Consider the following 27,639-nt stretch of genomic DNA (forward strand, 5'->3'; position numbering starts at 1 on the left):
ACGAATGACTCCTGTATGTGGGTGTCTAGCAAGTCTAACAAGTACGGAGGAATTTTACGGCCCTTTTTTCCCCTGAGCACCGCCAGCCTACGAAGGCCAAGGCTGGTATTTCGACAGAAACCCTGTGTCAGAGCGCTGAGCTGGCACGGCGGGCAATGGGGACCCGCCATGCCGGCCGCGAGGGGCGGGCCCCGGCACGCGCAGCGCGCACGCGCGCGGCTCGCGCAGGCCCGGCCTGGCCCCGGCCCCTTCTCTCTGCCCTGCCACGTACGGGCGGCGGCGGCCGTGCGGGGCCGGACGGGGGGGCCGCACCGGCGGGACGGCGGAGGAGCCACAGTAAGAGAGCCGGGGCTGCCGCCGGGAGCAGCCGCGCGTGGGAGCGGCGGGAAGGAGGGGAGAGAGGGGCAGCTTTGGGCTTGGGACGGGCCGACCGCCCCCTCCTCCCGGCCCCGTCGTTCCCCGGTGCCAGCGGCGCCGCGGCCCCTGGCGGCGGGGCCGGGAGACCCCTCGCGTGCCCCCGGGCGCGGCTGAGGGAGGCGGAGAGCGGCCGCGGCCTCTGGGCCCCGGGAGCGGGGGATCCCGGGGTCCTGCCGCTGCACGGCCGGGTGTTTCCTGGGCCACCCAGCCCCTTTCCTCGGGGAGCCGCAAGAGCTGCCGGCTCCTCTCTGCCAGGCTGTGATTTCTGTTCCCCTTTGGGCCGGGCCTGCCGTACGGGAGCTGGAGAAAAGCGAAAAGAGCTCTTCTCCCTTCTGCTCCCTCGCGTCACCCCCCCCACCTGCCTTGGGAAAACTCATGGCTCTCTCTCGGGTGCCGTTTGGGAGGCACTCCTGCTTGCTCGTGTTTCACTCTAACCCTTAACCCTGTTTTGACAGAAAAAAATTGAAGCAGGAGTGTCTGTCCTTCCCTTGCTTGGGCAGGGCTGTTTTTCTCTGCTGCTGCGCAGAAGGGGTAGTGAAATGCAACGTGGTCATGGGATGCTGGCTTTAGATGGGATCCTGAAGTGGCTGGCCTAGATTGGGCAATCCCTGTCCACATGCACCACCTCGATTAGTGCATGATGTGAATGAAAAGTGAGCCGGGAGGGGAGGAAAAGTCTGTACCTGCGAAACGCAAGTGGTGCACCAGGAAGGTTAGAAAGATTTCAGTGTGTTTCTTATGGAAAGCGGTCTGTAGTCTGAAAGATGGAGACATAAATGTTTTTTGGTTGGTTCCTCCCCACCCCGGGAATGTAGACACTGATTTTGTTAAAAAGCTCATTAATGTGCATTCTGGATGTGTGTAGAACTCTCTTAATGGAGTCATCCATTCAGCTGTGTCACAGTGAGGGAAAAAGCTTTAGTGCTGTGTAATTCAGCAATTTGAGTATTTCACATAGTTTTCTGTAACAGTTGCAAGCAGCTACAGCGGCAGCGTTTAGTGTCTTTAAATCTGGACACCTTCGAGCAGAATGGAGAACAGCTAGACCAAAAGAAGTGCATTTATTCTCCTGCTACCTTTTCGTAGTCAGTGATGGACAGCAGGTTTCTGTGGGTAAATAAGGATTACAGTAGCTCCTTTCCTTGCACGAAGAAGTGAACAGTACATTCAATCTCTTGAAAGGCCACAGGAGTTCAGCTGTGTCCACCAAAATGTGTGTATGTTTAGGACTTAGAGGTGAGGTTCAGTTCTCACTGTTAACAGTTTCTGAGTAGCATACATTGTAACGCTGAAGAAGCAAAACCAGTGCCCAGATCTAACGCTTAAACAATGTGAGGGGAGTACTTAAATGAGGTTTTTGTTTCTGCCACTTTTGGAAGCATTATCTGTATTTGTCCAGTGCAATAAGCTCACCTGGAGCTGTAGCAGGTCTGGGGTGAAAGGGGTGCTATCTTCATGCCTTGCTTATTTCATAAAATGTGAGTGAGGCATCAGAGGAGTAGTCTCTTCCTGTTCCCCTGCTTAGTGTGTCACAGCAGTCTCACTGTCAGGAGCAGGCACAACCCTTTTTAAAGGGGAGCATTTCGTACCCAGGATGAGCTGCCAGCCTTTGAGGACCAGAGAGTGGCTTTGTGTCTTTTCTGGGGTTTGCTTATTCTCTGCCTTCATCCTGTATGTTCCAGTTTACTTCCACTTGAGCTGGGAGGCCCAGCTTTATGTGAATGAAGGGAAACCTACTTTTTTTTTTCCCCTGGTTAGCAGTGAATAATCTAAAAATCAGATTATGGATTTTTGAAATTGGCTGTGCCTGTGAAAGAGAGGAATTGCCAGGAGTGTACACCCATGGGGTCAAAAGGGTGGAGCCAGGGGTGTTCCCTATTGGACTGTTCTGTATGCTAAATCATCTCCTGATCTTAGTCCTGCAAAGGAATACATTACTGTTAGGAATTACTACATGCCATTAGAAAATATAAAAAAACCCTTCTATTACAAAATTTGAAATGTTGTTTGAGATCTCTTTTAGATGAATGCAAATTTTATGCAAATCTGATTGCTACATTATGGATAAAGCAAGGGCTTTTTATATTGGGTATGTTCACTAAGATGTTCTAAAGTGAAAGATGTGAGTTGTGTCATTCTAGGGAAGTGTGACTGTAAATGTTTAGAGTTGAAAGAGGAGAGCTGGGAGGCCCAGCTTTATGTGAATGAAGGGAAACCTACTTTTTTTTTTCCCCTGGTTAGCAGTGAATAATCTAAAAATCAGATTATGGATTTTTGAAATTGGCTGTGCCTGTGAAAGAGAGGAATTGCCAGGAGTGTACACCCATGGGGTCAAAAGGGTGGAGCCAGGGGTGTTCCCTATTGGACTGTTCTGTATGCTAAATCATCTCCTGATCTTAGTCCTGCAAAGGAATACATTACTGTTAGGAATTACTACATGCCATTAGAAAATATAAAAAAACCCTTCTATTACAAAATTTGAAATGTTGTTTGAGATCTCTTTTAGATGAATGCAAATTTTATGCAAATCTGATTGCTACATTATGGATAAAGCAAGGGCTTTTTATATTGGGTATGTTCACTAAGATGTTCTAAAGTGAAAGATGTGAGTTGTGTCATTCTAGGGAAGTGTGACTGTAAATGTTTACTTTCTGATGCAGCTTACTGTTCCCTGGCATTGACAGTGCATGGCGGCTTATCCTAACTCTGTCCTGAAGTGAGGTGGGAAAACTGTCCAGTAATCCAGCATCACTGAACAGACAAGGTAATGGTAACTGTATGTTACCATTTTTGGGTAATGTTACCATTTACTGTTTTGGGAAGGAGATTAAAGGAAGCCTGTGGGTCGATACTGTTTTATTTTTTAATGCTTAAATTAGAAAAAATCCCAACAACCAACCAACTTGTGCAAAACCCTATGCTTTTAAATCTAATTTAAAGTTAATTAGGTTGGGTTGATGTGCCTGCAGTCAAGATTCCTATGTTGCAAGACCTGAATAATGCATTAGTGAGCATTAACAATACTATAAACCTCACAGTTTGATCACAGTGCCTCAGCAGCAAGGTGGCTGTGTTAATTGCTGATCCCTTTCCCTGCAGTTAGACTGTATCCACCTGCCCAGTCTTACGTGTGATGAGGAGAGTGAGTTTTGTTCAATAATTGCTTGTATCTTTTTGGGCTAAACAAAGGGCTTTGCCTGAAGTCTTTGCTTTGTATTAAGTTAATTACCAACATGCCCAGAAATTTAATTGCAGTCTAAAGATAGCATTATACTCCTATCTTTTTAAGGCAAAATATTGTCACTGAAACAGTAGAGTTAAATATATAGAGTTGCATCAAAGAATGTACTCAAGGCTTTAGCTGAGTGTCTTGTTTCTGATAGGAGAGAATTTTCAGTGCAATATTTCAAAAATAGATTCAAAAATTCATTTTTCTCATAAGGCACTGTTTTATAACATCCTTAAAGATAAAAGAAAAATAGCTGCATATCTCTGAGAGTTCTTCTTGTGCAAAAGAATGAACAATGTTCTTGCCAGCATATGGCTTCAGAAATCTTGAGTTGGATATGGGCTGCTTATGTTTTAAGATCTCCAGTAATTGTATTTCAAATGTTAAGATAACTCCTGCTTTAGTTGCTCCTCATTCCAGATCTGTTGTTTTGGCCCTGTCCAAAACAGTGAAAATAGGAGGGGACATTTGACTAACTACCTGGATCTCTTTTTGTGTTTTTTCCCTCCGCTTACTCATTTTTTGAGTAACTTCACTGTAATCTCAGATTTTTAAATGTAAAGCCTTTGTGTTTTTAAATGAGAGATGCTTATATACAAAGTGGTAATTTTTAAATTTTCTTTACTAAAATGTTAAAAGATATAACAGAGGTATATGCTGTGTGCTGCTAGGACACAAGATGACTTTATTGCACTTTCTACTCAGTTGGAGCACCTCTTAAAACACTGAGAGTAACAGACTGTTCTGACCATGTGTTGAGCCCAATGAATAGCTAATGTGTGGTCTGTTGAGCTGCTTTTAAAAGTCTAAAATCTTGGTTAAAATATCCCAATCAAAGTTTTCAAAAATTAAAAAATTGTGCATCTTCTTTTCTGGAGAGGATCTCTCAGTGAGTTCTGATCATCCATGTGATAAAACCAATGTTTACCTCTGCATTTACTGTTCAGAAAATAATACATGATTCAGCTTGATCCCCTTAGTAAAGCTACCTTAGAGCCTGAAATCTTTGAGATATTTGTTCTGGCAGTCTTTTCTTAAATGAAAAAAAAAGTCATTTATTCTTTTTTGTAATGGAGGGGGCATGTAAAAGTAATCAAATTAGGTGATAATGTAAAGCTTCAGAACTGTCATCAGATAGATTAAAATAACTAACAGTTCAGTTTTCTGAAATGTTCTTAATGTTTTCCTGCTAACAGGTGTGCAGGTGATAAGGAATCCACCATGAATGGGCAGCTGGACTTAAGTGGGAAGCTGATCATCAAAGCTCAGCTTGGGGAAGATATCAGGAGAATCCCTATTCATAATGAAGATATCACCTATGATGAGTTGGTGCTAATGATGCAAAGAGTTTTTAGAGGAAAACTTCTGAGCAATGATGAAGTCACAATAAAATATAAAGATGAAGGTAAGGTTTAATTACTACTTTTGAGGTTTAATTGGCTACTGTTGCTCTGATATGGATACCAATAGATAGAAACTTTGACATTCACCTTTTAGAATTGTCCAGTCGCTACTGTTGCTCTGATATGGATACCAATAGATAGAAACTTTGACATTCACCTTTTAGAATTGTCCAATCTCATGGGCAAATGCAAGTGATTTCTTGTGAAATCTTTTTGATCAGACAATAGAAGCTGTATTTTGTTATCTCCTGTTATGCTCTCTTAATAGCATTTCCTCCATTTCTTTCATGAAATATTTCCTCAATTTTTCTCTCTGAAAGTGAACTTTTTGCTGTTGCAAGAAGTCGATTGCAGGTTTCTCTTGTGTTCATTCATTTAATCTTTTTTTGGTGTGTTTTCAGTGGTTTTGAAGGTGTAAAGAGAATAAACATGTATGGCCTAACACAAGTTCTTATAAGACTGAAAACTTAATCTATGTGATAGTAGTTCTTGATTGTTTTCTCCATCTATAAAGATTAGAAAGATAACTTTCAATACATAATTTCAAGTTAAAATTATCTTTCCTCTCTGGAACCCTTTGATCTGTTGCACACTGGTTGTTCCAAAGAAAATATTGATCATTAATGTTGAAACAAACATAACCTTAAGGACTTCCACAGACTGAGGAGCGAATGAGGAGAGCCCTATTTGAGATGCATAGAGACAGAAAGTTGTGATTGGAATGTCAATGGAGCATGGATAAGTTACTTGATTTGGGACAGAGGAATAGTGTTCATAAAATGAAACTTGGAATGAAGTGATAAAATCCAAAGTCTCTTAAAGACTGATGGTTATGCTGTTGCACAGTAAAAAGTGCCATGTTACTGAAGCATTCAGGTTCGTTTCCCTTTATGGCCCTAGGAAACTTCAGTGCTACCTAAAATGTCAACTTTTGTTCATATGTCTAAGCAGTAAAATTTCACTTTGAATAACCCTGAGGCTTGTTTTTTTTGAGGTTCATGAAGTTTTTGAGATGTTGCTTATCAAATTTGTAAGTAGTGTACGTCTTGGGGCTTGACCAATATTTTGGGTCTTGATCTCTGTTGAGAGGGAGCTCAGTGGATTTGTGGTGGTTTTGTACCACATTTTTTTTTCTTTCTGAAATGAGAAAGGTGAAAGGAGATGGAATGCTTTTTCCTTAGATTAAATCAAGTCAGTTACTTTGGTTTTTTTTTGCATTCTTATCTGTGCTTTAAGTATGGCCATTTGGGGGTTTTGGTGTACACTACTCTGTTTTATTCAAAATAAGATAATGATGTATGATGAGTTACTTGATTTGGGACAGAGGAATAGTGTTCATAAAATGAAACTTGGAATGAAGTGATAAAATCCAAAGTCTCTTAAAGACTGATGGTTATGCTGTTGCACAGTAAAAAGTGCCATGTTACTGAAGCATTCAGGTTCATTTCTCTTTATGGCCCTAGGAAACTTTAGTGCTACCTAAAATGTCAACTTTTGTTCATATATCTAAGCAGCAAAATTTCACTTTGAATAACCCTGAGGCATTTTTTTTTGAGGTTCATGAAGTTTTTGAGATGTTGCTTATCAAATTTGTAAGTAGTGTACGTCTTGGGTCTTGACCAATATTTTGGGTCTTGATCTCTGTTGAGAGGGAGCTCAGTGGATTTGTGGTGGTTTTGTACCACATTTTTTTTTCTTTCTGAAATGAGAAAGGTGAAAGGAGATGGAATGCTTTTTCCTTAGATTAAATCAAGTCAGTTACTTTGGGTTTTTTTTGCATTCTTATCTGTGCTTTAAGTATGGCCATTTGGGGGTTTTGGTGTACACTACTCTGTTTTATTCAAAATAAGATAATGATGTATGATGCAGACAGTAATTGCACTTTCATTCTTTGGTTGTCTTTTACAGTCTAGAGACTTCCTGCTTTCACTTACAGTTTTCTTTGTCGCAGAATTGCATTTGGAGACAGTAATTAGAGTTTAATTCTTTGTTGTCTTTTACAGTCTAGAGACTTCCTGCTTTCACTTATAGTTTTCTTTGTCTCAGAATTGTATTTGTTTTGCATGGCCAGGTTTTGGTAGTGGGGGGGCTCCAGGGGAGGCCAAAGCCAGGCAGTTCCAGGACAGACATGCTTGGCCTTAGCTGGCCAAGACTGAATCAGTCAGATATATGTGGTAATGCCTCTGTGGTAACATTTAAAAGGGGAAAAAAAAAGTTATGGCACAGATGTAGTTTTGGCCAGAGAAGAGAGGAGCAAGGATAAGTGAGAGGAATAGCTCTGCAGGCACCAAGGTCAGAGAAGGAGGGGCAGGAAGTGCTCCAGGCAGCCGAGCAGAGATTCCACTGCAGCCCATGGTGCTGACCATAGTGAGGCAGAATGTGCTCATGGAGGTCCATGGAAGTGCAGCCTGTGGAGGAACCTTACACCAGAGCAGCTGGATGCCTGAGAAGAGGCTGTGACCCCGTGGGAGGCTTGTGCTGAAACAGGTTCCTGGGGAACTCATGGGGAGAGGAGCCCATGCTCAAGCAGGTTTCCTGGTAGGACTTGTGACCCTGTGGGGGCCCCGTGCTGGAGCAGGTTATTCTGGAAGGACTGCACCCAACAGAAGAGTGACCCACGCTGGAGCAGTTCCTGGAGAACTGGTGCCAAGAGGATGCACTCACACTGGGGAAGTTTGTGGAGGACTCTCCCATGGGAGGGACCCCAGGCTGGAGCAGAAGAAGAACTCCTCTGCCTGAGCAGTGGCAGAAACCATAACCTTCACTCCTTGTGCCTCTGCACCACTAGGGGAAGAAGAGATAGAGCTGGGAAGGAAGGAGGGGTTGAAAGGTGAATTATCCTGCTCTGATTTTGACTGGTAATAAATTCAGTTCATCTCGCCAAGCTGAATCTGTTTTGCCCATGAGGGTAATTGATTTGTGATCCCTCCCTTTTCTTATCTCATATCTTGTCCTTTGTTCTCTGTCCTGGCCACTTGTGGAGGGGAGTGATGGAGTGGCTTTGGTGGTGTGGGGCCCCGTGCTGGAGCAGGTTGTTCTTGAAGGACTGCACCCAACAGAAGAGTGACCCACGCTGGAGCAGTTCCTGGAGAACTGGTGCCAAGAGGATGCACTCACACTGGGGAAGTTTGTGGAGGACTCTCCCATGGGAGGGACCCCAGGCTGGAGCAGAAGAAGAACTCCTCTGCCTGAGCAGTGGCAGAAACCATAACCTTCACTCCTTGTGCCTCTGCACCACTAGGGGAAGAAGAGATAGAGCTGGGAAGGAAGGAGGGGTTGAAAGGTGAATTATCCTGCTCTGATTTTGACTGGTAATAAATTCAGTTCATCTCGCCAAGCTGAATCTGTTTTGCCCATGAGGGTAATTGATTTGTGATCTCTCCCTTTTCTTATCTCCTATCTTGTCCTTTGTTCTCTGTCCTGGCCACTTGTGGAGGGGAGTGATGGAGTGGCTTTGGTGGGTACCTGGCATCCAGCCAGGGTTAACCCACCACACACAATGTACTGCTATTCCACTATTCAGTGTGTGTTATGCTAGCTGATCAGCACTGCTGTAAACAAATAAATGTTCTTGCTATCAGAATTAGTTGCAAGTGATCAAGGAAAAGGTTGACAAGTTTGCTTGTCATGTGAGAGCTGTTATATCCTTAACTTCATTTCAACTAAGCTTAGATTCTTCTTTAAATCTATTTCAGTCATTAGATGCATTGGAATACATACATTTTAGTTATTTCTGTTTTGTTACTTATCCCTGCAGACCTGCAGGAATGCTTGTCTGGATCTGTTATGAGGAGATAACTTAAACTGGTCTAAGGATGTCCACTACTTCCATAGCCTCCATCTGTGTCTTCTCGGAATTCTTATGCACAGTCTTTCAGTGTTCAAAGAATGTTTCATCTACCCCTCCATATTCCTGCAATACATTTAGGTTATGTAGTGCTTTTATTAATTACCAGAGAGAAGAAGCCTCAGGTTGAACGCTGCTTTGTGAAGTCAAGTTTTATATTCAAGCTTTCAAACTCCTGAGCTAAGGAAATTGCTCTGCTAGATGTGGAACAATTTTCATGTGCTATTTAAAGTTTTTGCACACACAAAACCCAATGTCAGCTAAAAAACCTCAACCCCAAACAAACTAATGAGGACTGTCAGCAGTGAATTTGTACGAATCAAAGGGTAAAATTGCATCTTAAACACACCATGTCACTGAGTTACACATGCTAAAAGGCTCTATAGAGCCAATAACAGGAACTTTACTTTTTTTTAAGTTATGCTTGAATTTAAAAACAGGGTGTAATGTGAGACTGGCCATTTTGCTCTTGTTCATTACCTTGTAATAGAAGATTGTTACTCATGCTGCATGTATTCAAGCTGCTGTGCTAGTCAGTAATCTCTCAGCCTTTGGTAAATTTACTAGAGTGAAGGAAAACTACATTTTGATGTAGTGTGGTTTTTTAATTATGTAGGATTTTGTGGTTTTTGTTTTTTCAAGAATGGACTAAATGAGAAATAAAAGCGTGGATAAGTGTAATAGATAATAAAGCTTAGCAGATGAGGAAACAGCTGGCAGGGCGAAGGAATGAGTCAGATTTCTAATGCCATGAAGGTTGGAATACATCATGGTGATGCAGCATTAATGCTGAAATAGCTTGCAGCCCAGTGGTTAGTTTAAGGGAGTCACTAGTTTATAGAAAGAAAAAAGTTATAATTGGCATAGCAGAGAATGTGGTACATGGGAAATTGTAGAGAGGGAAAGCAGTGTCCGTTGTGAAAACGAGAAAGATCTATTCCTAAAATAACAAGATTAGAAAGGAAAATAAAGGAAAGTATGTCTTATTTTTCAACAGAAAATAATTAACATTGTGTAATTCTATCCATGTCATGGTAACAGGAATTAAGCTTCATTGGCATTCCTTAAGATGAAGAGTTTTTTTTGCTATATCTAATATACTTAAATTGTCAGGCTTGACATATACCTTATGAACCCTAGCTTATACTCTACTTCAGTAATAATTTGATAGCTGTCATTAGGAATCATGGAACTGACTTTATGCATCTAACAAGATTCTGTACTTGGTACTTCTCAGCCTTTTTTTTTCTGCTAACAATTTACAACAGAAAATTTGTTCATTATTCTTAATGCCTTCAACCTAAAGGTTAAAATAGGTGAGGGAGAATTAGGATGGAATGATCCCAGTTCTTTTGGGTGGCATTAAGCAATGTGTATTGATGTGCATTTTCATTTCACTGTGCAGGATAGACTGTTTAGAACGTGCATCTTTGTTCAGGCAGTGAATCTGACTGTTCACTGGTATGACAGAGGAGCGTCAAAGGATGGTTTGCCAATGTTGTTAATTACTAAGAGAAGTAATTATAATTTATTGTGTTACCATGATAATAAGGAATAGAAGGGCTTTGTGTTAAGACACCGGTGGATTTTAGTATCAGTGTTTAGGAAAGGTTACTGAAAAGCTGGAGAAAGTGTTGAGTTGGAGGGAGCACAAGGTGGCATTAATCCATGTAAGCCATGTGTCTTGATGTGCATTTTCATTTCACTGTGCAGGATAGACTGTTTAGAACGTGCATCTTTGTTCAGGCAGTGAATCTGACTGTTCACTGGTATGACAGAGGAGCGTCAAAGGATGGTTTGCCAATGTTGTTAATTACTAAGAGAAGTAATTATAATTTATTGTGTTACCATGATAATAAGGAATAGAAGGGCTTTGTGTTAAGACACCGGTGGATTTTAGTATCAGTGTTTAGGAAAGGTTACTGAAAAGCTGGAGAAAGTGTTGAGTTGGAGCGAGCACACACCTCATCACACCCCTCTTTACCGCCAAAGCAAAAAGAAAAGATCTGTTTAACTTTGGTAAGGTCTGATTGTCCAAGTCCCATTATTGATCATAATGGCAAACAGGGACACTGAGCCTCCTCTTCCTGGCACTGGCGAGGTGGCACCAGGGAGGCTGCATGTCTGTGCTCACTTTTAATGTGTGCTATCCAGGACAAAAAGAACTTGGAAAAGCTGCAGAGGGGTCTAACAGGGTGTGGTGAGGACTGGGAGGGGCTTTGTGCAGGTGGCCTTCAGGGAGCATTGCAGGGAGCTGGGCTTATTCAGTGTGCTACAGAGGGGGCTAAGGGCAGAACCAGTGGAGAGGGAGTTGCAGTGTGACCATTGAGTGCAGTGTGACCACTGAATGTGAGCAATTTGCAGTAGCACCAGATGGCAGCAGTCAGAAATTGCAGTTTGGGAGGTTGAACATGAGTTTTGGCCAGGAGGGCAATGTGTCACTGGAGCAGGCTGCCTGGTGGGGTTTGGAGCCCTTGCTTCTGGAGACTTTCCAGTCTCTACTCAGAGAATCCATGGCTGATACTGCTATCAACAGATGTCTTTTAAGATTCTGAAAGTGAAAGGACATAAAAAATCTTGGGAGGCAACACTATTTCTTTCAGGAAAACTTGAAAATTATTTTATATGGCATCACTTTATTAGTGTTTGTAACTTCATTTTGTTGAAAGCACCTTCTTTGAAGACTGACAGGCACTGTGAGGTGTTATTAATAGTACTTAAGAAAACCTTGCTTTGCAGAGGTGTGACTTGTAGTCAGGGATGACAAAATTAGAATAAGTAGTTCTTAAAATTCTGAGCTGTTTTCTACTTGATATCATGTGGTTTATTACTATTCATACTGAAGGATTAATTTATTTGAAAATTTTAACCGTAACTTAGATGCAGTTTGCCCTTGTCACCAATGTGTAAGGAATTTATATATACAGAATTTTTAGACAGTAATCTGTAATGTAAAACATGTTCCTGTGTCTGTCCACAGAGCCTTGTTGCTACAGTGTTTTGTGGAGGAGTCTGGGCAGCCTGGACATGGCTTTGTTCCAAGCCGTGTGGCATTTATCTAAACACTGTTGCTTTTCGAGGTGAAACTTCACTGGATAGTGTTTCACCTCAGTTATGAAACTGCTCAGGCAGGAAGTGTTCCTGCTATTCCTTGTGCCAGTGCACGTTTTCCTGATAATGTGCTCTCATTCTTTCCTTTGCACTGCTTAGCTTGGGCTGATTTAAGCTGTGAATAACCTGTTGAACATGTTAAACACCAGGAAATCTGTCCTGCCAAAGACAATAGTTTTGTTTTAGTTGTGGTTTTGTTGAGTAAGCAAAGATGTCAACATAGCTTTCCTTGACTCAAATATCATGAGAGACCAGACTTAATGGGAACTTGGTATCACTTTTGAGGATTAATACGATTAAAAGTGATCAGTGATCAGTACTTCATGCATAGCCCTTTGTAGCTTAAGAGTAAATGATCCCATCCAGTTCTAATATAGTTCCTGGGACAGATGGCAATGTGTAAATTCATTAGGATCCTCTGACATGTGACATGGAAGAAATCCATGCCTAAGAGTTGTGACTTTGTGTAAAATTCCTGTTTGAGAGAAGTTTTCTTCTAACTATTTTGGCGGCTTTGTGTCTTCATACTTACTTGTGTGTTAAAGCTGAGAGAGCTTTACTATTCACTTTTACACACAAACTTTGTTTTTCAGCAAGGCAATGATAATAGTTTTGCAACTCATGTTCTGAATAAATACCTGAGGAAGTGTTCTAGACATTTGAAATTTTATTTTGATTTAAAAAAAATTAATTGGGTTTAGCTTGTGCCATTGTTTTGACTCTTGTCTGTTCATTAACAGTATGGTTCTGGAGCTGCTTGGCATAGCCATTTCACTTTTAACTGGTAGCATCATTTTTCCTGGTGTTGGACTTTATGAACTCTTAGCTCTAATATTTCATCCTGTATGTAAACATAAAAGAAAGATGGACTATACGAAACATCAAAGGGCTAATGTCAGAAGACTCCCTTTTGGAGCCATGCATGTTTCTGTCTTACCTTCTGTGCACAATTTCTCTGCACACCGATTCTTGCACTAAAATAATAAACATTTTTTTCTAATGAATTCAAAATCAAATAGGAAGGTTATTTTTGAGTAATGGAGGAACACTTCTGTCCTAGTCATAGGCTGTGATTTTAATGTAACTTTTTCTTGTTCTTTTCAGATGGAGATCTTATAACAATTTTTGATAGCTCAGATCTCTCCTTTGCAATTCAATGCAGTAGGATACTTAAGCTGACATTGTTTGGTAAGTACAGAAGGCTATATTTTTCTATTTCTTTTAAATAATATTTATTAAAAGTCAGGCAGTGGACTTCACTGAGAGGTACAGAATACTTTAAATTGTCACCTCAGAAGGTGAAGAAAATGCAATCAGTAAGTTGGTACTGCTGAGTTAATACATAATAGCTGTTTTCTCTTGACGTTTTTAATGAGACTTCCAAACTTAATGGAAATGGAAACTACTGCTTTTTCACACTTGCTCAACGTGTAAAAAGCATTTAAGTATTTGGCATGTTGGATATGCGTGTGATCAGTGGTGCTTTCTTCCTTAGTGCTCTTTTCCATGCTCTCTTCTGCTCTAGCATTTGTGGGGTTTTCTTCACAGGTGCCTGAGAATTTGAAGCTGACACTTATCTTGCAGTGGTACACTGCTCCAAACTAGTGTTAGTTGCTTGGAGTTGAATAGATCTTAATGTTTATCCTTTAGCCTTTGTGTAAAAGTTCTTTATTTTCAAACTAGCATAGGTAACTTAATGTGCAGTTCTAAGCCTTTAACTTGGACACTGACCTTCCTTATGAATTGCAGCAGGGTTGTGTGGACTGTGTTAGTTCTAAAGGGACACTTTCCAGAACCACTGCATCATTCAGGGTATATTCAGGGAAATGAGTAAACAATGCAGACACTCACTGTGGACTTTGATATTTTTTAGCTTTTGCTGAACTGAGATTATATGAAAGGAACAGTAAGCTCTAGAATGAGTTCAGTCTGTGTGGACTAAATTTTGTCACTTTAAACTCGGCAAAGGATGCTGATACTACAAGCAAGTAAAAGTTGGAATTTTTTTGGTCATCTTAAGCTGGATGTTACTACAGTCTTAAGTTTATCTAATTGCTGTTTTGCAGTGAATGGACAACCAAGACCCCTAGAATCTAACCAGGTGAAGTACCTGCGCCGAGAGCTGATAGAACTTCGCAATAAAGTCAATCGTTTATTGGACTGTTTAGAGCCGCCAGCGGAACCAGGACTTTCCACCAATCTGCCCGAGAGTGGTAGGCAGCATGGCAAAGAGTTTGATTTGCAGAGTGGTGTGCTGTTTAACAAAGTGAAAGATGGATCATTTTTAATTGTCGCTTGATGGCTCAGAACTTAATTTTTAATGCTTTAGTTATTTCAGAGGCAGAATTTTTGTTTGATGTATCTGGTGTAAAGCCCTGAACTAACTTAGGAATTGAAACTTCAGAGTCTGAGGTTTTGTTGCAATGTATGAAAACACTGTAACTAACACCCATGAACTCCAGCAATGTCTTGAGAGGGCTTTTTAGCCAAATTAATACCTTGTTGTTGCTGAAGAGTTCTTGCTCGCAGTTGAGTAGTCCCTCTGCTTACTTTGGGCTAGCTCTGGTGCTTATCTTGTGTTGCTAAGCAAGTTTGATTCACTAAAACAGTAAGAAGTGAATTCAGCAAAAATTATATCCACTTTTTTTGCCAGGTTAGGAAATTGAATCCACACATTTTGCGCTCAGACCAGCATCAGAGCTGTCTCAGGGTAAGCAGCACAAGGGTGCAGGTAGGGGTGGGAAAGGATTTTTGGGGGAGGGCAAAATGGGAAAGAAAGTCTTATTCTCACAGTTTTGAGGTATTTATCACCTAGCTTAGGGCAGTTGTACTGCAAATATTGTATCTCTGTGTGTTTAACTACAGAGTTTAGGTAAGCTGGACACAGAAAATAATGACACAAAGTCATGAAGTACAGTGCTCTGAGTAAAGAGGTGAACTGAGAACATCAGGCTGCCTTTTAGGAAATGTTACTTTTGTATTTGCACTTTGAAATTTACTGCTTTTGTTGCTTAAAAAAATCCCAGCCCTGTTCCTATAATACGTGCAATTAGTAATTTCAGTGGAATACCATGGATGCTGGTTACAAACTATTTGGAAAGAGGTTAGAGTGGTGGTCTAAGAATGTAAACAAAACTAGCCAGTCTGTATCTATCTGTAGTTGTTTACTTTTAACAGAAAATGTATCACTGTTAGGTAAGGCTTTTTTGAGCAATTCAGCTACTTGTATAGTTGCAAAGATCTCAACTTCACCTGTCAGTTTAGGAAAGATTAGTGGAGAAGGGTAGAGTACAAACCAGAAACTGTAGATGATAAAACACCATAATAAGTTGGAACTATGCTGTATGTTTTCCTAATTTTGGATTCTTTGTGGCCAATAATTTGTTTGAAACAGGAGCTTTGTAACTTTGCATTTCAGAACTGGTGATACATGATATTGATAGTCCACAGTGTTAGTGTATCTTTAAGCAACTGTGAAAGAAACCTAAGCTTTGTGATCCATCCCGGGTTCAGATACATCAGTGATTCTTCACTGCTATCCTAACACGCACATTTCAACAGTTGAATCTGTGAGGCGCCCCAGCTGTGCGATGTTGCGATTGCTGCAGTGCGATGTGTATGTGTGTGCTGGTGTTTCAGTTCTGGAGAGCTGGTAACCGGGCGTTTTGCTTTGTAGATGCTGTAGATGGTAGGGACGAAAAGCCTGCTGCTGCTGACGCTAATGTTAAGCCATCCACTCAAGTTATAGCAGCGAGCATGTCTGCATTCGATCCGCTAAAGAACCAGGATGAAATCAGCAAGAATGTCATGTCAGCCTTTGGCTTGACAGATGATCAGGTGTCAGGTAAGGATGTGGCTGGTGAAAAGGAAAGCTAAACCTGTTCATAATCAATTGCTCCAGTTTTGATTTGTAACAAAGCATTTGTTTGTTGGATGTATTAAGCTGTGTTCTGTGTTCACTGTGTCTTTTCAGAATTCTAAAACTTGCTATGTTAAGGTGTTGTGTCTGTGTGCTAATGTTTGTATACAAAATATTGAAATTCTGCTGTTGATTGTGTTTAGGGTGGAGTACAAAACAGCTTCATTTTTTTAAAATTTGAATTACTTAAAGCTATTGTGTTGACTAACTTAATTGTTATCTGCCAGTGGTAGTAGAACTCACTGCTCTCTGCTTTAAGGTTTGATCTTGCAGTTCATGTTCTTGGCTTGTGCTTCTGCAGTTTGGGTCATTCAGAATGTGTTGTATGATCCCAGCTTTTCTCTCTTTCATTTTAGAAGTAAATAGAATCAACATTTTCACAGTTAACAGAAAGGAATAACATACTGCTCTGAATTATGTTTATTTTTGAGGAGCTGTAGGACTGCTGGCCCTAGTAATAGAATGCTAAGCATATGAAAACTGACTATGCTAAACTGAATGCTGTCAACTTGAGACAGGATAACCGAAGCTAGAAAAGCAATGTAGAACGTGATAAGGAGTGTGATGCAGAACTTAGGGAAGTGATTTTGCACAGAACCTGTGTGGGCCTGGCAAGGTTTAATGGTTCATTGAAACATGAGAATGAAACTGCTGTTAGCTAACAGGTTTTGCTGTGTAATCCCATCTCCAGAGCAAGTGAGTTTATATGATGTGTGAAGTAATGATACAGATGAGCAAACCAGGAGGAACTTGAGGTCGTTCCTCCAGTATGCCTGCCATGGCAGAAGTCTGGAGTAAAAGTAATAGATCTGCACTGTGTGATTGTGACTGTACAGTATCTAAAGTTGTACCCACAGACAGTGGTTGACTTCAGTGTGAAGTACAGGTCTGTGGACCAGGCCTATTGTGTGATCTCCTCCTCCATGCCACATTTTGGGTATTGTCACAGCATGGTTCTTTCACAAACCAGATGGTACTTAAAAACTTGCAGTGGGCTATCTGAACAAGTAAGCAGTAGCAAGTGAGGCACAACTGGCAGAAAATGTGAGTAAATTTTTGAATGAGTGGTTTTGATCAGTGATATTTCAATATTTGTGTCTCCATAATTCTTCTGAGAGTGTGAAATTGCTTGACCGTTCTTTGAATGTGCAAAGAACTCCACAGAGGACATTTAAACAGGGTATAAGAAATCCCATTTCTAAAGCTGTCATCCTGCAGTTACGTATATAAATGCGAGTCAAGAGGTAGGCAGATGTAGTTAACTTTCCCCTAATAAGGTTAGCATGAAAACACAATGAGGGACTTGTTGGATGCATATTTATATTGTGTAAATATAACTATCTTAAAATTGCAGATGTACTGGCAGCAGTTCTAGCACTTGTGCTTAACTTAAAGTGTGTATTTGAAAGTAGTGTCTCTTAGCATTCATACAGTTGCAAAGATCCAGGTTTAAGCTCCCTTGTTTCTAACATTTTGCATTAAATTGTAGTGTATTATATTCACATGTGTGTTTCAGAACTTCTTACTAATGTAGAGAAAATCTGAATTCCCAGTTTCCATGGTGTCTTTGGGGGTCAGCTGGAATATTTTCAGAATTAGCAGAGCAGACAATTGCTTTTAGACTAAAGCCTGCCATATCCTGTCTTGGAGTGTGATTTTAACACCTCTTTGGAGGTTTTCTGTTCACGTGCTATTTGTGGCCTGGTCCATGTGTTTCACAGTAAGACGCTAATCCATTTGGATAGTTCCATGCAACCTTTTACCTTTCCTCCAGATAAGAAAAAATAGGTAAGTACATGTTGTGTCCAAACATGGCAGCTCCTCAGTGTATGTACGTGCAAGGTTAACACTTGAAGCTGTTGAAAAAACATGCTGTCATGAAGGGTTTTATCTCTCAAATGAATCAGGTTCCTCAGAAGAATGAAATCTGAGTGACCTAGAGATAGATGGAAAATTCTGCCCCCTCTGCCTGCTCCCACCCAGTATTTTCAAATGAAAGTTTAGGTGTGCAAATATACACTTAATTTTAGCTTAAGTATGACACACATGTAAATCTGAAGTGGAAAAAATTATAAAAAACATTGCAAGGGAGGGATCTTGTATTAGAATTTTTTAATTCCAACTCGGTGTTCATTTCATATACTGTATTTTGGTTTTGCTCCTCTAGGACCACCCAGTGCCCCTGCCGAGGAGCGATCAGGAACGCCGGACAGCATCGCTTCCTCCTCCTCTGCAGCTCATCCCCCTGGGGTTCAGGCACAGCAGCCACCCTACCCCAGCACACAGCCACAGACGGGGCAGGTGGAAGGTAAGCAGGGTGCTTTTCTGCTGTCCAGGATGTGAAGGATGTTGTCTGATTGTGCCTTGAATCAGCAGACCCAAAGTGGATACCAGACTGCAAATGGATGTGTGCCCCTAGGCAGAACAGCTTTTGTCCTTGCTGCCCGCGCTGGTCCGTACAGAATCAGCAGGTGGAGCAGTGGCTCTGTTTGAAAGGAGAGGGCTGTAACACGAGAGAATTTTCAGGCTACTGTTCTGTGCTTGCATCTGTGCTCGTGTCATACACTGTGTGTTGTGTCAAGCTTTCACTCAACTATCAGTTTGTGGACTTGTCTTCTATGTATTAAAACAGTTGTTTACTCACCATTTCTAACAGATTGGAGCTAGTATTTCATTGCTTCCTTTTTGTGTGTGGCTCTGTGCTAGTCAAGTGAAACCCTGTAACCATCTTAAATGCATGGTGGTTCCTTATAACTCCCGAGAGCTCAGCTGGCTATCTTTTACAGTTAGGACCTTAACTCTGGTATTCAGATTTGTTTGCACTATGCCCTTAAAAATTTTATTTAACTTCTCAAAATTTACATATTCTGAGGTTTCCTATATTTGGGCATCCTTTCTTCTGGTGCTATTTTGTAAGTGCGTTGAGCCTTCAGACCTTCAATTTCTGGATTAAACTGTCTGTGAAATAACCTGCTTTGTTACTTCTTCCTCCATATGAAGAATAATATAAAATTGTTTCTGTGCTGGTGTAGGCACAAGTGAGAGCCCCCTGATGCTTGCTTTACTGATGCTCAGACAAGTGTGAGATAGTGATCATAGTATCTATAGTCATTTGGATTGTCTTGCCTGAAGGGAAAAAGTAATATTTTGATCAAGCACAGCATTTGAACAGCTGGTACTTGTATATATTTAAAGAGGTATGAATACTGCTGGTTGAAGTGGAGCTTAAGAAACATGTCTTTTTCTGCTTTCAGCCTTTTCTTGCTTATTAGTCAAGTGTTATAACATAGTAAGAGACAAATTTGTAGCTTAAAGATAGAGCAGTTTGGTGTTTATGTATAAAATTTACTTTTGCAAAAAAGGGCTCCAGGTTCTTCTGTTGGCAGCCAGAAAACTTAATGTTCAGAAAACATATTCTCAGCTACTGAACTTGCATTTTATGAGTTTAATTTTTTTACTTTAGTTTAATACAGTAAGGTAAGAAGTTTTAAGTGTTGCTGTTAAACTGGAACTGAAACAGAGAAGTGAAGCACTTAAAAGCACTAGCAACACTAGCTTGGAATCCTCTATGGCAGCTAACACTAGGGAAGGGGAAAAGTATTTGTTTCATTAAAACTCATCTTACCTTGGGAGAAGATGTTATCTAGGCTCATGTATCAGAGTAGATGTAGTGATTTTTCTAAACTGTGGTCAAGGAAAGTATAGTGCAACAGTACCAATTATAAAGGGTTTGATCTGTAGTTTTATTATTGCTACTGCAATCTTTTAAGTATTGATTATATTTTCTTCACTCTGTGGTTCAGTCTTTGGGAAGAGATCAGAAGTAACTTTAGTCCTTGTTCATTAGAAATTAGAAATACATTGCTTATGCTGTGCATGGTATGTATGTGGTAAACAGCAGTCTCTCCCCAAAGCTGGGTAATGTAAGTGCAATCAATTTTATTCCAAAGTGTTCCAAGACTTTTCTTTGGAACATGGAGTTTTCTGTACTTCACTGAGGTTTGATAGGACCTCAGTCCAGTGGTAATTAGGGGGCTTGTGCTGTCCCCACAGAGCCATAACCCAGCCAGAACTTTGGATAGGTTTTGATTGTTAGGTTTTTAACAGGATGGGCTCACATAAATGGTACTGCTGGTGAACAGCAGGTTTGGTTAGAAACTAGTTTTGAAACTGGAAATTATTAGCTCACTTCATAAAAAACCCAAAACTCCCCAAGCTCTGCTTCCCCCACATGCTTTCTCAGTATTTTGAAGATATGAGTAAACTGGTGATGCCAATCATGTATCAGTCATTCTGGTGTATCAGGGCTTATTAATGGCTTTGTCTCCCAGTAAATGCCATGATGATTATGATTGGTTATTAGGTTGTTACCTGTGAATATCAAGTGCTGGTACTACTGAAGGGCTGCCACCCTTGAGAAGTTTTCAGCATTCACTAATTTGAATTAAATCAGTCCAGCAAAGATGTTGTGGTACAGTGCTGTGTCTTGTGGCCTCTGCTTTTCTATCACTAAATTCAGTCCTGAGCACACACAAGAAGCAATTATATACAGATGTGGATGCTTTTTTAGTCTTTGCTGAAATACATGTGAAATCTCAGTCCCATAAGCACTTCATGATTTTCTAGGGTAAAGACTGTTGTGTGGATATATGTAAATGGTCTGTATTCTGAATCAAACTAAAAGTCTTTTTTCAGTGCATAGAAACAATGGTAAATACTGGCAGACCTTTCACTGCAATAAGCACTGCTAAGTACAAAACCAGACATCAATGCTGTAGCTCATCTAGTTTTCAGAATAAAAATGCAGGGAGGGAAAAGAGTCTGTGTCTGAGGACTCAGAGTATCCCTGCCTGTATTCATGGCTATAAATTAAGAATGTTTTCTTAAATGGCATTGGAACACCTCTCTGTTCCTCAATAACACCTCGGCCCTGGAGAAGACAGCAAGCCTTCTCAGAAACCTTTAGTAAAACTCTGTGCTGTTTCTTTGCTATCCCTTTACCTGGGATTTCCAGCAGGGGCCACTGTGGTCTCTCTGTTAGCCTGTAGGGAACTATCCCAAGATAGGCAGCCTGCTGGTTATTCTCCCAGAACTTCCCCATGTCAAATGAGCTTCAGAAAGAGAACTTTCTGAGTTTCTAATTCTTAATTATCAAGCTAACAGGCTTAAGTTCTCTTCAAGCCTTGTGTTTTGCACTCTCATCATCCCACAATAATTGCACACCAAATAATATTTTCAGTGACTGCATCAGTATGAAGTATTCTAAACACCTTATTGTGAATATAAAATACTGTTACTTTCAGATGCAAGTAATACAGATAAAAGAAGAAATAAGGAGTTACTTTAAAGCAGTGTGGACAGGGATCTGTCTGGAAGAACTTGGAGCAGAGTTGAGTTGATTTTGTCTCTGTGCAGCTCCGAACATAGAGTTTACAGTCTATTTATACAGTCTGCTGATCTTTGCAGAATGAATAATAGTACAGTAACACTTCATAATAGTAAAGTTTCCATGTCTGCTTCAGTTCAGCTGAGCTTTAGTTTTGGCAGATAATTGATTTTGTTCTTTGACTGTGACTTTCTAGATTGAAAAACAGCAGAAGCATAAAGCCTCAACAGGACCCATAGGTTGTGTAAACAAATATTCTGCCTATTCTGGCCAAGAAATTGAAAACAGTGAATGTAGGAAAAATAAGCATTGGCTTGGACTGCCAAGCTTAAGAATATATGGTTTTATTTTTGCTTTGGGTGTATACTGCTGGGTCTCTTAAGAAAACTTAGCAGTGCTAGGAGACTGATGTCTTATCTGGAAATTGTGGTCAGGATAAATAATGTTCCGCTTGCTTACAGTACTTGGTTGCAGAAATGCTCTTAAAAAGCTAATCTAAACAGACAATCTAAGGACATGTTTAACTTTAGAAGTACTTTAATTTACAGTGTAAGTTCTTGAGCAGTTATGAAGATGTTTAAAGATTCCTGGTCTGTTACCCACCAGAGCAGTGCTAACTAAGGTGCATAGATGTGCAATAGTAAGCCTCACATAACTCTAGATAAACTTCATTTAGTCAGAACAGCGTCTTTCAGAAACTAAAATCTGTACTTTGGTGTCACTGGGTTTGTTTCTGTGATGTTGAACTGTCAGGGTATCGTTCACTGTAATGCACCAGGGTACTGGGCTTCATCGAACTGCATTTTTAATCCCTAGGTCAGATGTATCAGCAGTACCAGCAGCCTGGTTACCCTGCTCAGCAGCCGCAGGCTCAGCCCCAGCAGCAGTACGGCGTGCAGTACCCAGGTAAGCAGCTCTGCAACAGCAGCTCAGCTGCAGGACCTCTCCTGCAGTGCCCGACCCTCTCAAGCTTCAGTTCCTGACCCTGTGGGGCAGGTCAAGATGCTGAGCTGCCCAGATGCCTGTGTTCCTTATGGGAACTGGCACAATTCAGAAACAGCCAGGAAGGGAGTGCTGTAGCCTTTTATGTTGTTAATTTGTAGTCAAAGTTCAGTCCAACTTGATTATGAGCAAAGGCAGAGCTCGTCACTAATCAGCAGAATGCCGTGTTAAAAAGGCAGGCCAAATGAATCACCTGAAGGGTGAGCAGCCTTCAGGATTATATTCTGAAGTCATAGGATTCTAGCAAGTAAGTGACTAAACATCCCAATTTAGCTTCCTTAAATATCAAAGGTGTCTAAAGATGGCCCCTATTTCTTGCGTCTAGAATTATCTCTGTGTCCAAAATTTACTGTTGCAAACACTGTAGTTGTCATTCAGTAAATCCTTGGCTAACAGACATACTGTAAAAACCCAGAGAAACTTTTAAGTGATAGTTTTTCTTTTTTAGTTTTTGATTTTGCTGATATCTTAAGTAAGGTGCCAATAGACTTTCAGCAGTAGAATATTTTAGTGTACTAGAGGTTTATGTGCAGTGAAATATGAAAAGCTGGCTTTGGTGTATACCCAAAATAAACCTGACATCAGAGCTTTCAGTTCCTTTAGGAGCAGCTGATATCTAGGAATGCATAGTATATGCTAGGAATGATAATCCAGATGAGGTTTAGGGATGAACCTGTAAAAATTCAATTGCAACAAATTGCATTTTGCTTAATAATTTTAGAAAATGATACTAAGCATTTATTTCTTGTTTCAAAAAATCCTCCTTAAACTAAACAAAAGACTCCCATTAAGTGACTCAAAGCCAGTGTGACCTTTTCTGGGTGCACAGTGGGAGTGCATCACTTTTTATGTAGATGAGAAGATTTGCAGAGCTCACGAAGAAATTCCATGCTTAGCTTGGATAAGAACCCTAGAATACTTGGACTAAACGTTTTGTGCCTCAGACCTTGTTCCTGTGCACTGTGTGAGAGCTCGTTAGTTTGAGTGTCTAATGGTATCTTGTTCTCTGCAGATTTCTCTCCCACACATTTGTAATTAGAATACAGAGACAGATGTATTGAGGTATAATTTCAGAAGTAGCAAGCCAGTAGAAGTAGTAGAAGGGTCTGTCTGCCACTCTAGGCTTAAAAACTGAGTGGGGAAACAAAGGACTTCCAATCTGCTTTCTAGACATATCCTGCCATGGTCTAATCCATTATTTTACTGATGTTTCTGTGAAAACTGTAGTGCAATGTGAAGTTTGCTTTCCAACATCATTGTCAAGTATGAATGAAATGCCACCAGAAACTTACTGGGCACCTCTGTTTGTTATAACTTGGTTCACAATTAATCTTCAGAAACAGAGTTTGCTTTGAGGACCTCTTGACAGCAGCCTTTGGAGATGTTGAGTCATAGGATCTTTTTGTTTGTGTTGCTTTAGTTCTCATGAGTATTGTCTCCTTTCAAACCCATGTCTCCCCAAGAGCAAGATACCTTCCCACTCTTGTAGATCTACTAGGCAACAGTGGCTATTTATACATGAGTGTAAAAATGGACCCTTCAGAGGTTTGCCTCATGAGTAAATTTTGATCTCAGTTTCAAGGTGAGTTTACTGCAGTGCATTCTTACCCTTACTCTTTCCATTTAGGGCTGTGCACTTTTAATAATTTGTGTGTCTGGTGTTTAATGCTGACAGGATTCCAGTCACTGGAGAGGTTTCATTGCAAGTAGCTGCAGGTGTGTTTCACAATGGATAAAAGTAGCTATTTCTTCATGAAAGGACTTTGTTCCATTTTAAAATTTCTAAGAAGAAATATTCCCTTTGGAAGCTAGTGTTATACAGGAAAATCAAATTTGGAACATGTGTAAATGGAAGTTTTGTGCTGAAGTGTTCTGTAATACATAACCTTTTCGTATTTAACGCTAAAGAACTGAAAACACCTATGATTTCACCAATGATTTTTTAATATAAAATCCTGAGAGTATTGTCAAGACAGTTTAATTTGGAGGTTTTATTTGGGAAAAGGATTGAATTTTGCCTCATTTGCCAATGAAGGCTTTTGTTTTTTTGCGTGATATAAAGGAAAAGACTACCTGCCTTTTTTTTTTTCTTTATTTCTTGTCAGTCACAGGAAAACTGTTTTATGGTAACTGTTGTCAGTGTGCTGTGCTGCCGCGGTGTGCACCAAAACCCCGGCCGTGCGCTTATGTGAAAGGCAGGAAAACTCGCAGCTCACGCTTGGTTTGCCTTTTCTGTGCTTCCTGCATCGTTTTGCATTTGTCACTGTGAACATTAGGAACGAAAGGTCTTTCTGCAGGCACCCAGGGCTCCTTAGTGTCTCTCACCCCGCCTTGCTCTCTGCCTTTCCAGCAGGCTACAGCCAGCAGCAGCCGCCGTCGCAGCAAGCCCAGCAGTTCCCGGCCTACAGCCAGGCGGGTGCCCCGGCCCCGGCCGCCGCCTTCCCGGGGCAGGCGCAGCAGCCGCCGGCGCAGCAGCCGCCGCAGTACTCGGCGGGCAGCTTCCCCCCGCAGCCCTACACCACGCAGGCCTCCCAGCCCGCCGCCTACAGCGGTTCCCAGGCGGCCCCGGGCACCTTCCAGCCGCGGCCCGGCTTCACCCCGCTGCCCGGCAGCACCATGAACCCCCCGCCCAGCGGGCCCAACCCCTACGCCCGCAGCCGTCCCCCTTTCGGGCCGCAGGGTTACACCCAGCCCGGGCCCGGCTACCGCTAAGGAGGTGCCCCAAAGACAGCTGCTGACACGTGCGATTCCATCCCGACAGACTCCAGAATTTTTAATTGAGATTCCAAAACTGTAATGAGGCAAAACTATAGCTGTTAATTAAATTCTGCTGGGGGGAGGGAAATTACCAAATCTTTCCTGCTTTAAATTGTATTCGCTTCCTAGTTTAATTTGGGGCTGGGTGGTTTTTGGAAAACACTACTTAAATGTCTGTAAAGTGATTGACATTCTAGCTTGCCTTGTCTGAAGGATATGAAGATACTAGTTGGAAGTTTAGCCCACTTATCAGGCTTGTTTTTACTAATACCATGATGTACTAAATTAGATTCATTCTGGAGGTCAAACTAGATATGATGTATTATAAATTGTAATGTTCACATGGAAAAACTAATAAAAGCCCTGAATCTATTCAGTGCCTGATCTTGATTTTAGAAGTTAGGTAACACTGAACAAGACAGCTGTGCTAAGACCAGTGTGCATGCTGGGTGCAAAGACTTCATGGTGAAGAGCAGCAGTGCTGGGATCTGTGGGGGGAGAGGCAGATTTCTGGGTGTGTAAATGGAGAGGTGCTGGGACTGCAGATGGCTTTCACAGCAGGGAGTGGTTTTGTGCTGTCTGCTGTCATTAATTATCAAGTGTCTCTTTTACCAAATTGTTAGAAACCAGTCCATAAAATCTTAAAGCCTCTTATCAATTTTGCTTTAACAAGTTGTGGGAGAGAATTCATTTATTACTTGAAAATTTAAACCAACTGGGTAATTTAAAAAGAGCTCTTAAAAAAACTCCCAACTTTCCACAGGTTCTTTGCCACCCAGAAAAACTTGGGAATGACTCAATCCTAATGACTCAATTTTGAGCCAAGAAAAAGCAGATCAAGAGCTGTAATGAAGTCAATAGACCACATTACAGCAGAGGGCAAAACATTCTGCCAGTTAATATTTTCCATTTTGCAGAGTCTAGGAATATGTAAAACTAAGCAGGGAATAAAAGAAAATGAGCTGGAGCAAGCTGCTTGAGCTCTCCTAAAGACAAACTAGGAAGTTGAGTGAAAATATTCCTACCTTCAGCATCCTTAAATAGTGCTATGCCCACAGCTACTCAGTAAGCTAGGGCTGTACCTCCCATTTCTGGTCTTGGACCTAACACATCCCATGTTCATCAGACCATTTAACAGGGCCTTGGTTCCAGCAAGCAGTTTGTTCTGAATAACAGCATTTACTGCAGAAACTAAGTCTTGTTTCCATGTAAAACACTTGAAAAAACCACTTGATTAAAAAATATTTTATTAGGAGTACAGTGTACCTGCAATGTACTTTATAAGGTATTTTCTATAAATGACTACTATATAGATCTGGTAGTTCCTGTTCATATTTCTTCAATACATTAGTAAGGTAATGAATAACACCTTTAAAAAAAACCTACATCTCTTTATTTAGTTCATAAATGTTCAAGCAGTACAACAAGTAGCTTTGGGAGAGGTTTTAATCAAAATAACTATAAAGCAGTTTTAAAGTTCAGTTATCAGTATTTCCCCTTTGTCCCCAATGAAAACTGTTTTAAACCAGAATTTTTCTTTTTAAATAAAATAAACCTGATCATGCTGTTATAACTAGTTCATTCTTTTTCCTCTTTCATTTGTCTTTCCAAGTCCCCTTGCACGGTACATACATTTGGCTTTTGAACCAGTAAGTGTCAGGCTCAAAACTACATTTTCCTGAAAAACTCCAGCTGTGGAGGCCAGCTTTGTTTTCTTCATTCCATGTACATATGTACCTGTCCACTTCAATTAGAGAACACCAACCCTCCCTACCAGCCACTGCCAGGCTCTGACTCCATAGTGACAGGCTGAACATGGCTTTGAAAACAAACATGGAAGAAAACTCCACTGAACTTGATCATTTAAAGCTGCACATACAGCAACCTACCTTGGCATTTTGGCAGGAGCATAAACTGTTTGTACGTGTAAGGAGAAAGTGCTTCAAGTTTACTGGCTGCAGGATATTAAAAATTATAGGATCTTTTCTATAATTTATGACTGAGAGATGTTACAGATGGTAACAGATAGGATGGGTAGCTTATGGCACTTGCATTACAGGACCAGTGAATATTTAAAACTAACACACACTGCATTCCATGACCAACTCTGGCATATTTGTGCCTTAAACATTTATTACAACATCGTGATAAATAATATACACACTGTATCTTTTAAAATACCATATAAACCATACCTCAAGAATAGGGAGCCAGCTTCCCTATGCATTATCCTACAACACGTCCCTAGCCTGTGTTTTGTTTTTTTAAATTCTAAAAACAAATTTGTAACACTGGATAACTACAGTAAGCAGCCTACACTATTACACAATGAATGCAGTATTGGCATTAGACCGGTGTAAGCGTTGCCTTCCTGCAGCCTGCGCGGGGCAGCTGGGCCTCTGCTCCCTCTTCCCGTGGCACCTACCACTTGCCAGGAATCGATGTGCCGCACTCGTACCAGCGCACGTAGTTTATCTGAGTCTCCCCGCCTATCTTCCCAAATTTGACAGGTTCCTGACGAACTGCCCTGAAAAACCCTGGAACAGAGAAAAGAGTTTTGTTTGCATG

At 41.0% G+C, this 27,639-nt stretch overlaps 2 protein-coding genes across 12 annotated transcripts in view; one reads left to right on the top strand and one right to left on the bottom strand.

The window, feature by feature from the left end:
* The first annotated feature begins 190 nt into the window (after positions 1-190).
* Positions 191-25,443, top strand: TFG (trafficking from ER to golgi regulator). 7 transcript variants are annotated; one of them, XM_039732701.1, is made up of 9 exons: positions 191-336; positions 3,078-3,181; positions 4,843-5,051; positions 13,112-13,195; positions 14,074-14,220; positions 15,684-15,851; positions 18,094-18,234; positions 22,129-22,218; positions 24,665-25,443. In XM_039732701.1, exons 3-9 carry the CDS (start codon positions 4,868-4,870, stop codon positions 25,024-25,026), a joined length of 1,176 nt encoding a protein of 391 aa, XP_039588635.1. In that variant the 5' UTR covers positions 191-336; positions 3,078-3,181; positions 4,843-4,867; the 3' UTR covers positions 25,027-25,443. The 7 variants fall into 7 exon arrangements, with proteins under 7 accessions (XP_039588635.1, XP_039588638.1, XP_039588639.1 ...); XM_039732704.1 differs by having other exon boundaries at positions 24,668-25,443; XM_039732703.1 differs by having other exon boundaries at positions 262-336; positions 3,102-3,181.
* Positions 25,304-27,639, bottom strand: part of LOC120513356 (ABI family member 3 binding protein) — a 139,883-nt gene continuing 137,547 nt past the window's right edge. For all 5 annotated transcript variants that reach the window (XM_039732700.1, XM_039732699.1, XM_039732698.1 and 2 more), the window contains one exon: positions 25,304-27,608. In XM_039732700.1, coding sequence (XP_039588634.1) covers positions 27,493-27,608 — 116 coding nt within the window. In that variant the 3' untranslated portion in view covers positions 25,304-27,492. The remainder of the gene's footprint in view (positions 27,609-27,639) is intronic.

Source organism: Passer montanus, unplaced genomic scaffold (assembly GCF_014805655.1).
Source record: "Passer montanus isolate IOZ18808 unplaced genomic scaffold, ASM1480565v1 scaffold80, whole genome shotgun sequence".
Classification (NCBI taxonomy): Eukaryota; Metazoa; Chordata; class Aves; order Passeriformes; family Passeridae; genus Passer; species Passer montanus.